The sequence below is a fragment of the Anser cygnoides genome, chromosome Z (assembly GCF_040182565.1).
Source record: "Anser cygnoides isolate HZ-2024a breed goose chromosome Z, Taihu_goose_T2T_genome, whole genome shotgun sequence".
NCBI classification, from domain to species: domain Eukaryota; kingdom Metazoa; phylum Chordata; class Aves; order Anseriformes; family Anatidae; genus Anser; species Anser cygnoides.
The window spans coordinates 36,096,276-36,110,317 of record NC_089912.1 but is presented as its reverse complement, the minus strand read 5'-3'; the positions used below and the strand labels follow the sequence as shown (position 1 = coordinate 36,110,317).

The 14,042-nt window shown below is 38.4% G+C and overlaps 1 protein-coding gene across 1 annotated transcript in view; it reads right to left on the bottom strand.

The window, feature by feature from the left end:
• Positions 1 to 14,042, bottom strand: part of ADAMTS19 (ADAM metallopeptidase with thrombospondin type 1 motif 19) — a 164,960-nt gene that overhangs the window by 104,306 nt on the left and 46,612 nt on the right. The window contains exon 7 of the mRNA XM_048053285.2: positions 4,962 to 5,005. Within this exon, the coding sequence (XP_047909242.1) occupies positions 4,962 to 5,005 (44 nt within the window). The remainder of the gene's footprint in view (positions 1 to 4,961; positions 5,006 to 14,042) is intronic.

Sequence of the window (14,042 nt, the reverse complement as noted above, 5' to 3'; positions counted from 1 at the left end):
AGCTGACAACTTAATGAATTTCTGAAAAACATAAAAATAATTGAGCCATCTAAACTCAGAATTTTACCTATCTGCAGTAAAAGAAATTTAAAAATTTGAAAGAGTAAGGAAATTAGAAGACTCCAAGTCAAACTTAAAAGATAGCTCCCTCTGACTAACAGCCTATTTGGAGGACAGTGATGCCATGATCCCCTAAACAAGCTGTCTTTTGGAGACAGAGAATCTTTGCCACTTTTAGGTTTAAATTATTTTTCCCATTAGCTATTGTAAATTTAATTTGTATACAAATATCTTCATATCCGTCCCATCATCCCCTTGCACTACCCCCCTGTCATCCCCGCCCCAAGAAATTAATAAATAAATAAAAACCCCATGTTTATTTTAGTCCTAGTCCCTAAAGACTGAACAGTAAAGCAGGATCTGAAACCTCTCTTTAAGTTATGAAGAGCTGTGAGAATCAGTGGTGGAATAACAGGATCTCCTTTCTGTGGAAGCATTGGAGACAGGGAGTGCACACACGAACAGAACAGCAGGGAACAAAAAAAAAAACCAACCAACCAACCAACCAACAAAAAAAAAAGAGTGCTGCAGCCAAAGAACCACGGGAAGCTCAAAAACATTTTGGTCTAGTCCATTTTGATGCCAAAGCGATTGCCTTGTGATTCTCCACCCAGAAGGAATTTCACAGAAGCTGTGACAATTGACAATGATGAAATTGGAATAGCTCGTCTGAAATCAGTGGTCCTGTGTTGACTGATAATGTACTACATGAGAATCTAGCTTATTGTTTTATAGAAATAAGAGGTTAGTCAAGGAAGAAAGGAATTGGAGTTATTCTGGATTTACAGTGTAAGCTAGCCCCAAAACTCCCCTGGCCACAGTACAGTTTTCCTAACACTTCTAGCAATAGCACAATACTTAATAAAACTCTGAAAAAGTATAAAATAAAAAATATTCTAATTTTGAAACTTCAATATATTTTGGGAAATTGAATAAAATTCTGACCTACTTCTCATATTTCTGTTTTATATTTCTGTCTATTTTTCAAAACTATCAAAGTGTTAATATATTTTGTGTTTAACCCCCAAGATAGCCACAACTTTGCCCGCTGATTAAGAATGTAAAATCTTACAAACATTCCAAAACACATTTTCTAACGTTATGGGAAAAAAAAATCTTGGTATTTTTCCACCTGAGATAGCTTTCTGCAGGAATATTTGGAAGATTGGCACCATGGATTTTGTTTCCAAATAAAGAATAATATTATATGTTTCAAGTTTGTGACACATTTTTGATTTTTTTTTCTGGTCAACAGAGTTCTTGGTTAATGTTAACTATAAGACATTAAGTCACTGTTATTCTAATAAGCAACGAAAAAGTATTAACTGAAGAGTTCTGAAGCTCTGAACTTTGAGTACAGTGAGACAGAAAGCACAAATGTATTTGTCACCTAAAAACATTATAAACTTGTCTATATAATAGAATATTGGCACTCACTCTGTCTGGCTTAAGTGGATACTCATATCCACACTGAAAAATGTGTCTTGGAATTTACTGAATAAACAATAAATCCAGTATTTTTTTGTTTAGTATCCATCGATGGGAATAACTACAACAACCCTTTTCAGTAATGACATCTGTCCTGTAATGTTCCTTTCTCCTGAATTTCACTTCGGATTGGGTAATGTGCTACAAGGAATACCTTGAGTGCCTCATGTACGTTCACAGTTATGCTAACATTCCAACAGAATTGCCTTACTATTCTTTTTATGGTAGACAGGAGTTTGTATTTTGGTGTATGCTTTTGTTTATTTTCTTTCTCTTTCTTCCTTTCTTTCTCTGGCAAGCTCTGGAAAGCTAGGAATTGTATGGTTGATTAGCATTTTTTGTCTACTTCCTTTGGCAAGTTCTGTAATTTACAGCATGTTAAACATCCCTGGAATTTGATATCCCCTTTTGCCTATAAAGATGTTATATGAAGATCTATAGTAAGATCAAACAGCTCTTGCTTACCTTTCAATTAACTTTTACTGATGATCTAATCTCAGACTAAAACTCTACGTCTGAGTTTTTAGAAGTTAGTGAAAGCAAAAGCAAAATATGTCAAACTGAAACCACAGTCTACATGTACTCTTAATGGTTTTACATGGTTACATGGGACGGGGCAACCCTGGCTGCACGTACAGACTGGGCGACAAGATGCTGGAGAGCAGCCCTGCAGAGAGGGATCTGGTGGTTGTGGTTGATAGCCAACTGAATATGAGCCAGCAGTGTGCCCTGGCAGCCAGGAGGGCCAACCGTACCCTGGGGTGCATCAAGCACAGCACTGCTAGTCGGTCAAGGGAAGCGATTGTCCCACTCTACTCTGCGCTGCTGTGGCCTCACCTCGAGTACTGTGTGTTCTGGGCATCACAGTACAAAAAGGATGTAAAACTATTGGAGAGTGTCCAGAGGAGGGCGACGAAGATGGTGAAGGGCCTAGAGGGGAAGACGTATCAGGAACGGCTGAGGTCACTGGGCCTGTTCAGCCTGGAAAAGAGGAGGCTGAGGGGAGACCTCATCGCAGTCTACAGCTTCCTCGCGAGGGGGAGTGGAGGGGCAGGCGCCAATCTATTCTCTTTAGACACCAGTGATAGGACCCGTGGGAATGGTGTTAAGCTGAGGCAGGGGAGGTATAGGCTAGACATCAGGAAGAGGTTCTTCACTGAGAGGGTTGTCACACACTGGAACAGGCTCCCCAGTGAAGTAGTCACTGCACCAAGCCTGTTGGAGTTTAAGAAGTGTTTGGACTGTGCACTTAGTCACATGGTCTGAATTTTTGGGTAGACCTGTGTGGTGCCAGGAGTTGGACTCAATGATCCTTATGGGTCCCTTCCAACTCGGGAGATTCTATGATTCTATGATTCTATACATATAAAGCAGCAATACTAAAAATATTGATGTAAAAAAAATATATATGTATATATATACATATATATGTGTGTATATATATATACATATACACACATATATATATGTATATAATATATATATATATATGTAGAGAGAGAGTAAAACAACTTAAATCTTGTCTTCAAGAGAAACACACGATGTTCTCCCTAGGTTTTGAACACTTTTCCTTAGATCATGTCATGGCTGATGTGAGTTTCAAAAAGACATCGTTTTAAAAATAAGCATGAACCCACAGTACTGTAAATGTCCATGGAAGAAATGATAACATTTAATTTATGGAAAGGTGGCATTTCAAAACAGTATTTTCACTAATGGAAAACTTATGGTTATTTATGCAATAACTGTTTCAATAAATGAAGGACCTTAGCTGTTGCTGCGCTACTGAAGTTACACAGGAAGAACTACACATATGTAGTTACACATGAAGAACTACACATACTTCAATGCCAGAAAACTCCAAACACCATCCACAGTAGTTAAGTCCAGAACAGCCATCCATTAAGTGCTACATAAAATAGCCAAGGTCTCCAATCCATTTTGCTTATCACTATATTAAGACTATGAACTCTTAACTTTCTGTATACTGATGTACAGCCTCACTTGTAAGGTCTTCCAAGCTTCTTCATCACAGAAATGTGAACCATTGATACTTCAGTCTGTTCACGTTAATCTGTTCTACAATTTTGGGAACAAATGGTCATTCTATTCCCTTCAAGGTTCAACTAAAGAGGAAATATTTTTCAACAAAAATCCTTTGAATGCATTCACTTAATCTGACTTACATACAATACAACTACTCCAGATTTGATCTGCAACTTATATAAGCACAAGATGCTGAAGACTTTTTTTGTCAGATCATTTCTCTCAGACAGATAAAAACTTTTTTCCACTTCCAAGACAAAAAGAAGTGACCTGTGTGCACCAAACACACATAAAAAAATCACCTAAGACAAAGGCATCAATATGTGGAAGAACACTATCCATTTTTGATCACTAACATTCCATTCTTCATTTAGATTTTTTTTTTTTTAATTGATAGCCACCTCACAGATACCCTTGCATAGACTTGGAATGATACAATAATAGAAAAAAAAAATACCAAGAACTATGGTTCATGTGAATCCTCTAACAATTTTTGTTACTGATATAAACCAGGCCAAAAATAAATGAATAAATAAAAATCTGCTTCTCCCTTACCTGTGATGAACCACAAGCATGAAAATAGTTAAGAGTCCATTACTGCTGTCCATAACATTCTGATCTTACCAAAACAATTTAGGTTCTGAATACCTGTATTTATATATGGAACTGTTACAGGCTCCTATTAGCCAAAAGAAATTCTAGGGTCAGAAACATGCCATGACACCTTTCATTTAGTGTTTTTACCCAGAACTAAGTCTGAACTGAGCAACTATTGCCTTTTCCAACAGACCTTCATACTGAAGAACCCCAAAAGGGTGTGAGGGGGAATGAATTTTCACAGAAAACCTCAGCGTAGCTAGCACTCACTTTAACTGTAGATACCAGAAGATGACTTGCACAACAGTACACATCCTGTAAGTTTCTGAACACTTATATGCTTCATAAACACTGTATTACTCTATTATATTATCTTCTTACAGTAAAAAAAAAAGACATATTCTTATCGAAGATAAATCCACAGCAGTAAAAAAAACAATATACCTGCTTTAACTTGCTATTCTTAATTAAGAATACTAAAACAATTTGTTATTAAACTGTCAATGAGATTTTTTTTAAAAAAAGAAATAAAGAGTATATTAAAGAAATGAGATAGAAATATTATACAACAAAGTATTGTATATCTAAGTATCTAGATACCTGTATATATCTAACAAAGTATTATTGGTATTTTAGACATCTGTATTTTAGCTAGTTACAGCTACCCATTGCAGATGCTGCTGTCACATTGTAGTTTCACATATCTATTTATGTAACACTCACTTTATGAAGTGGTCTATACACACAGCCTCTTACGTTTATTTACTTACCAACAGTATCACATGGTTCGTCTTTATGTACACAGAAATCCTTCCTAGAATTGGGGGTGGAAAAAAGAAAAGTGTTAAGCAAGCCAAGCTGTCAGACTCACAATGACTGTGTGACCTATTTACAAATACTTTATGTGGCTCAAAGAATAAATACAGAACATCATTATCTCAACAAAGAGCATGGGGAAGCAAAGGCCACGATTACCCAAAACTTCCGGATATTCTCAGAAGAGATTTAAGAGTAGTCAGGTGACAAAACAATGTACCATATATTTATATTGCATTGTACATAATTTTGCCTTTTCTTAACCATTTCAACCTTTTGAAATGTAACAAGTCTAAAGTTAGTCTTCAGAAATTTGCAGAAGTTATCTTTCATTTGAAATAAAAATATTTGTGATACTTAACACCATATCCAAAAGCAGCATTGTAATCCAGCATTTGGATCAAAAAATAGAGTAAAATTGTGCTCCAAAGTCAATGGTTAACAAGACTAAAAGAAAACATGGTGTAAGTGCATGTTGGACAAGTATTTCTGGTGGGGCATCCATTCTAACAGTGCTCGATTTCAAATTAACTCACTGGGAAATGACTATCACCAACACAACTTTCAGTCTAGCCACAGCTCTATAAATGAGACCACTTAATTGCATTAAGTGGAGTAAATACTTGTACTGGGTGTGACTGGGATGGAGTTAACTTTCCCTGCAGCAGCCCATACAGTGCTGTGCTCTGCACTTGTAGCTAGAACAGCAGTGGTATCACACCAGTGTTGTGTCTATTGCTGAGCAATACTGGCACTGCATCAGGACTCCCTCTAACCCTCCCAGAGCCAGCGGGCTGGGGGTGGGCAATAGGTGAGGAAGAAACATCACCAGGGCAGCTGACCTAAACCAACCAAAGGGATATTCCATACCATATGATGTCACACTCTGCAATAAACAGTGGAAAAAGGAAGGAAAGGGAAGGGGTGGGCTCTTGTTCTTAAAATGTCTGTCCTTCCAAACAACAGCTATGTGTGTGTAGTGGGTTTACATGGCAACGTTTTGGTAGCAGGGAGCCACAGGGGTGGCTTCTGTGAGAAGAATCTAGAAGCTGCCCCATGTTCGATAAGGGCTCCACTGCTGACCAGAGCCGAGCCAATAAGCGATGTTGTTTGCGCCTCTGTGAGAGCATATTTAAGAAAGGGAAAACAAAAAACCTGCTGCCACACAGCAGCTGGGAGAGAGAGAGGAGTGAGAAACAGCCCTGCAGGCACCAAGGTCAGTGAAGGAGGGGGAGAGGTGCTCCAGACACTGGAGCAGAAGTCCCCTGCAGCCTGTGGTGAGGACCATGGTGAAGCAGGCTGTCCCGCTGCAGCCCACAGAGAACCACGGTGGTGCAGGGTTCCATGCTGCAGCCTGTGGAGGAGACCACTGTGGAGCGGGTGGACCTTCACTGATGGAGGCTGCAGCCTATGGACCCGCCAGAGCAGATTCTGGGCTGGAGCTGTAGCCTGTGGAGAGGAGACCACGCAGGAGCAGGTGACCTGGCAAGAACTGCTGCCCATGGGAGATCCAGGTTGGAGCAGTTTGCTCCTGATGGATGGACCCCGTGGTACGGACCCATATCTGCAGGATCAGTTTGGCAAGGACTGCATCCCGTGGGAGGGACCCCACGGCACAGGGGATGAGAGTGACCGTGAAGGAGCAGTGGACACAAAGTGCTACAGACTGACCACAACCCCCCATTCCTCCATTCCCCTGTGCCGCTCGGGGGGAAGAGGTGGAACAGGGTGGATGGGGGGGAAGGCGTTTTTGGTTTCTTTCCTTTGTTTCTCACTTCTCTAGCTTGTTAATAATAGGCAATAAATCTTACTCTGAGTCTGTTTTGCCCATCACAATAATTACTGTGCGATCTCCCCATCCTTATCTCAACCCTCGAGCCCTTTGGATCGTATTTTCTCCCCTTTCCTGTTTGAGAAGGCGGATTGAGAGAGTGGCTGTGGTGGAACTCGTCTTCCCGCCTGAGTAAAACCACCACAGCGTGTTGAGGCCCAGCTTCAAGGATGTAGTCAAGCACTGCTTGTTGGTGGGAAGTAGAGAGTAATTTCTTTCCTCTGCACTTCCACATGGCCTTTGCTTGGTTTTATTGTTTTTTTTGTTGTTGTTTGTTTTGTTTTGTTTTTTTCCCTTTCCCTTTTTCCCCTTTCACTTTTCCCTTTAGATAATTTTTTTAATTATTAATAATTCTCCCTTAATAATTATTTTTCCTTTAATTAAATTATCCTTATCTCAAGCCATGAGTTGTTTCTTTCCTTTTCTTCATCACCTCCTTTTCTGAGGAGCTGGAGTGAGAGAATGGTTGTGGTGGAGTTCAGCTGCCTAGCAAGATAAAACCACCACAATACTTTACCCCTGCTTTAAACAACATCTGCCTGGAAATCATTTTCACACTTATTTTACCTGTTCTCAGAGACAAATAACAAAATTATCAAAAAAGCAAAAGCAGAGTTTCTTTTTAATGGAATTTGAGGTATACATGAGAAAAAAAAACACACACAACACATATAACATCTAAGAAAAATATTGCCTACTTACCTGAACTTTATTGACATGTACTCAAACAAAGAACATTCTGTCCTTATGCTGTACCACAGAGTAATGGTCTCAATTTTTACATAGGCCATGTGGGCCAGAGATACCTCATTTCATATTCTGTCTATGAAGCTACAAAGATACAGATGTACATATAGACAGACATAAAGATATATATAAACACACATATGCACTTACAGACATATCTATGTATTTATTATTAGTGGCCATATCTATCAGTGGAAATTAACTGATACCTGAGATATACTGGAAAGAAGTAACCAACATAGAAATTTTCTGTTTCCAATAATGCTCAAGTTATTAAATAGTTTTGCATGAATAATCATATTTGCTTTTTTATACCTAGAAAGCTCCAAGTGTGCATTTCATGCATATATACTGCCTATAGTATAGTCAGATAACACATTGTTAAGTGGATATATTACATCTTTTAATAAATGCAGCTGTTAAAGGCTCTAAAAGAAAAAAGTTGGAAGTTAGTTAAGTAATCACTTTAATATGGATTAGACTCAACCCCAAATTCTACTTTTTTTATAGAACAAGATCTAATAATGAAAGATAGTTCTCTTTCAAAAATGTCTGACATTCAAAAATGTGTGTTTATTTTCTAGTAACTAAACGTTTGTTAGCATTGCTTGCTAGGAATTATTTGGTGCTTGAGATGAGAGAGTAGCCTAGTGATACTTATCAGTTTTACAAATGCAACTATTCAAAGAGCTTTTTGTTTGTTTGTTTCCCACAGATTATTCCCACATAGTGATTTAGGCTGAAAAGCAATCTCAAGAGGCTGGCAGATTTCTGACACTTGTTAAAGGCCACACAGCCAGAGACATGGGGTTATAGCTGTTGATTCTCCAGTCACCATTGCCAGATAATTACTAAGTAGTAAAGCAAAACAACACTGCTAGAAACAAATCTTCTGACTAAAGTGATAAAGTAACTCCGGGAATCCATTTAGATGAGCTTTGGAAATCCAGCCAAAAGTGGTGAACAAAAAACTATAACCAGATACAGAAGGAAGTTCTTTAGTTTTTCAAACCTGCAACAAGTTGCATTAATGCACTGGGTTGTAACACAATTCTTTGTTTTGTGCTATGTGACGCAAGGGACTTATTGTATTGTTAAGCAACATGACAGAATGATTAGAAATATGGTACTTGCTGTTAAGCAAGAGAACGTGTATAAACACAATCTAAGACATACATGGTATTCCACGCATAGCCATACAACTACCATAAATATTAACTGATGTAATAACAAGTTTTTTTTTTTAATAAAAAAAAAAAAGAGCATACCTTCAAATTTAACAGAAGATTATTGCCAATATTCAAGAGGTTTTTGCTTATGTAATAGCTTTGTTCTCAGATACTTACTGAGCTGTTTTTGTTTTGTTTTTCCATCTTGGCTGACTATGGTTAAGCTATGCATCCAGAGTTTCATTATGGGACTTGGGGGAAACAGTTCTGCTATGATTTGGCAAGAGGGAAGTACAATAAATGCTTCTTAGTTCCTTTTTTACACTGAAAGAATGCAATACCTCCTTTTATTTCCAAGTACATGAATGTATTACACACACTTAAGACTGGGTTCCTTAGCAAAGATTTAGGGCTCTAGCTATACCTACAAATGACTCTTACAGAGATTGTTCTCTAATTCCTCAAAGGTAATTTACATATTCCATCACATTCCATCAACTACCTTCCAGTATGTATACATTTAGCATACACGTATATATATGTGTATATATATATATACGTATATATACACACACCTTTATATTTTATATATATGCAATTGGCATACTGAAACCATACAACACAAAAGAGGATATGGACTCTTGGATATGGATGAGGTAGTACAAAAAAGAGCAATATAGCACAATAAAGCTCCCAGGAAAGCCATTGAGATTATTTGTTTGTTCTTTTCCTTTCTTCTCAGCAAAATAGGGCTAAGATAATAGCATTGTCATTAATGTATACAGAAGGTTTTGGAGCACAAGTCCCTAAGTCTAACAGTGAAAGCAAAAAATTGGTTAAAGCACACTGAAATCCACTCCTAGTAAGTATCCAGCACACAACCGCCATTATTCTAAATGGCTACTTTGTGTTCACATGGAAGGGAATACAGGTCTTATTCAAGAGAGAGTAAAGAGGAGTTTTCTTGAGATTATGACTGATTTTCAAGTTTGATGAAGTTGGCTAATACTAGAAAAAATTCTAAGCAAGAACGGTTATCTACTCTAAAACATTATTTCAAGAATTTACATTTAGTTAGTGCATTCTTAACTACTTACAGAATTTAAAAAGGTCTTCAGAGAAGGTAAGGACTAATTATCCACTTTCCAAATATAAAGTATCTGTTTTTTAAAATAAACCTTGATGTGTAGATGGGAAAAACAACAGAAGACGCAAAGAAGGAAGGATAGAAAGCAGCAGAGGAAATTAGTGTTAAACAACGATTTGGAACAAAATAAAAGAGTACTGCTGGTAAAGTTTGAAAATGAAATGAGATCTGGTAGAACACAAATAGGAATGAAGACAAATCAATTTTTATATATCAGTCATCTGAATAGCTTTTTAACGGATATAACTTTTTAACGGATATAAATTGAACCACAGGAGGTTGCGTTGCCATATGAGGAAGAACTTCTTTACAGTTTGGGTGACAGAGCACTGGAACAGGCTGCCCAAAGAGTTTGTCAAGTCTCCTTCTTTGGAGATATTCTAAATCTGCCTGGATGTGATCCTGTGTAACACGCTCTAGGTGATACTGCTTGAGCAGAGGGGTTGGACTAGATGATCTCTGAAGGTCCCTTACAACCTCAACCATTCTGTGATTCTGTGTAATGTAGCCAAAACTGGATCCCAAAACTTGAATAGGTATGGTGATAACAAAAGGACAACATGAGAAGGAGAAGGACAACATGAGAAGGATAACATTTGAAAACAGGCAGTAAGAGTTTTCTTCAAGAGAATGCTGTGTCAAATTTCAGTGCTTACAATTTGAAAAATATGAAAAGGTCTGGAAAGAGCTAAGAGAATGATTACATGTCTGGGAAACAAGCTTAAAAAACTCTCTTAGTTAATCTAAGAGAAAGATGAGTTGTGACTTGATCACAGCCTACAAGTATTTATACAGGGAGGAGCTTTCAAACAGCTCTTTAGTTACAAATGGTAGAAAGAGAACCCTGTTTGAAAGCTGAAGTGACACAGACGAGAAATTGTTCACAATTGTTCATTCTAAAAGTAAGTAACTAAGGCAATGGTCTATTTCATAACACAGCTAATGTTCCTTTATTTTATATCTTTGTTTCAAGACTGGTTAGCTTTCTTGCTCACTCCAAAAATCAAATGTAAAAATAACTGGCTGAATTTAATCCTAGGGACTTACACTAAATAATCTTAGTTTTAAAACTGAGTTTAGCTTCATGCAAGGGTACGTAACACAAGGGTGCGTAAGGATGAAAGACATTACTGAATGGAACATACGTTGCATGAATACTACAGCCCTAAAGAACATGTTGACAGAAACAGATAAATTTATGCAGATTTTTCTCACATGTAATATTACAGGCTTCATCAACTTTACAGACTCAAAAATCTTGAACTTATTAAAAAAAGAAAATAACAGCACGTGATAACTTAAAATTAGGTAGATTTTAAGAATACACAAGACCAAAATTTCTAAGTTTTAAAATCAATGCGATAAATACAGGAGAGCTTTTTGCTTTGCTTTTTGTTTTGTTTGTTTTCTTTGTTGTGTTTTTTTTTTAAAAAAAAAAAAGCTTTGATTCTAAGATGTGCTCTTTTCATGTTTCCATGTTTCTGCCTGCACCCAGAATCCTATTAAAAATAAATAATAGTAAGGATATTTGTAGTTCTCATGAACTCCGTTGATAACTGTTGCGGATGTCAAAAGAAAACACTAGACACTGTAAAAGTTTGCAAAGAAACCAGGAGAGCTTGCAGTAATGAAATTACAGTGATGGAAAAAATAACTACGAAGACAAAATTATTTTCTATCTCACTGTGCACTTGCAAGAACTCAGTTTTACAAAGTTGTATTTCACTGTAGTGAAACTTAATAACAAATCTCTATCCCTTTACATTTCAACAGTTTTTGACTGCCAGACCCTGCAACCTTCTGGGGTGACCTTCTCATATAAGTTTTCAGTATTACACATATATTCAAAGGAACTGTACTTCCTCTGTGTGTTGTAACTACAACAATGCTTAAAAAAATCTTGTTCTAGGTTTAGGGAGACCTAAGTCTTCTGTCTTAGTATTCTGCAAATAATTGAAAATGCAACAGTACTTAGTAAATCTAAGTACTGTTTATGCCATTTGCAACTTCTATAGAATGAATCACTTCTTACAGTGAAAATGCCTCAAGCATTGTTTCAATTATATATCATTCAGAGTGCAGAGACTACAGATACTGCAGACAAATACGAATAAATGGATGATGTTGTACTGGGTCTGGCTGGAATGGAGTTGGCTGTCCCCACAGCAGCCTACATACTGCTGTGCTTTGCACTTGTACGTAGAATGCGGGTGATGTTTCACCAATGTTTTGGCTATTGCTGAGCAGCACTGGAACAGCATCAAGGCTGTTTAAGATTATCTCCAGCCCTGCCTCACCAAAGGCCAGTAGGCTGGGCATGGGCAAGAGGCGGGGAGCAGACATAGCCAGGGCAGATGAGCTAGACTGACCAAGGCGATATCCCACGCCATATGACATCATGTTCAGCAACAAAAGCTGTGGGGGGAGAAAGAGAAACTTCTCGGACATAAACTGCAATATCATGCAGGGATATCATAATGATGCAAGAAACAAGTCTGAGAAATTCCTAAAGCATGGTGAAGATAATTTTCTGTCACATTAACTTATGAAAGCAACTATGAAAGGTGCCCCTCCTAGACCTGTTGTTTGAGAAGAAATGTGAGATGTAAAGGACTGTGCTATGCTGGCTGATGAACTGGCTGAAGGGCAGCACTCAAAGAGTAGTAGTGAATGGGACTACATCTGGCTGGTGACCAGTCACGAGCAGTAGTATCTCCCAGGGCTCAATTCTAGGGCCAGTTCTGTTCAACATTGTTATCAGAGATCTGGATGCAGGAGTTGAAGGCATCCCTAGCAAGTTTGCTGACGATACTGATGTGGCTCTCTGGAGGGACAAGAGGCTTGCAGAGGGATCTAGGTAGATGGGAGCATTGGGCAAACATCAACAGCATGGACTTCCACAAAGGCAAGGTTCTGCCAGGTTCTGCACCTGGGGCAGAGTGAGTAATGCCAGACACAGGCACAGACTGGAAGAGGAGTGGCTGGAGGGAGAGCAGCTCAGCAGAAAAGGATCTGGGGGTGCTGGTGACAGCAGGCTCAGCACGAGCCAGCAGTGTGCCCTGCCAGCCAAGCATTTGGCAGCAAACTGCATTTTGGGGTGCATTAACCACAGCATAGCCAGCCAGTCTGAAGAGATGATTCGATTGCTCTATTTAGCACTGGCGCAGTTCTGGGCTCCACAACGTGGAAAGGATGTTGAGATACTTGAAAGCATCCAGCGGAGAGCAACAAAGCTGGTAAAAGGGCTGGAAGGAAGGTCCTGTGAGGAGAGGCTTGTCTTGGGTTGTCCAGCCTGGAGAAGAGGAGGCCAAGAGGCAGCCTCATGGTTCTCAGCAACTCCTCGAGGACGACAAGTGCAGAGGGAGGTGCCGCTCTCTGCTCCCTAGGAACTGATGACAGGACACATGGGAATGGCACAAAGCTGTGCCACAGGAGGTTTCAAATGGACAGTAAGAAAAATGTAATTTCTGTGAGGATAGAAAGTCACTGGAACAGGCTTCCTGGAGAGGTGGTTGATGCCCCATGCCTGCTGGTGTTCATTAGGATCACACCATTAAGGAACCCTTAATAATATGTTTTAACTTCTAGTTAGCCCTGAAGTGTTCAGGCAACTGGACTCGATAATTTAAGTAGATCCCTTCCAACTGAATGATTCTGATTTTTTAATTTTTAATTTTTTTTTTTTCCCACAGAGGAAAATATGTTCTGGTATGTATATCTCTGAAGTAATAGTGCTAATTTATAACTGTCAATGAGATTATTTTGCCAGAAGAGTCCCTAAAATAATTTCTGTCTTAATTCATACATACTCTTTATATCAAGCCTCCCTGATCCTTTCTAAACACACTAGTCAAATGTTATCTGTCTGTCTTCCGTCTATTTTATGACACCATATTTTAAAGTTGACATTATTTCATCAGAATAAGGCAATTCAAAGGGAATCACAGGTATCATTGCAGCCTATCTGGGCTGCAAAAGTTGTTGGGAAAAACTGGTTTGGCTTTCAGTTTTGCAAAAGAAACGCAAAAATAAGTCTTGAAAAGTACCTTGTTCTTGAAAGGGTTATGATGGTTCTTTGACTGTTGAATAAAAATCTCTATTATGTACACATTATGCTCTTTATAGTCAACATTAAATATTA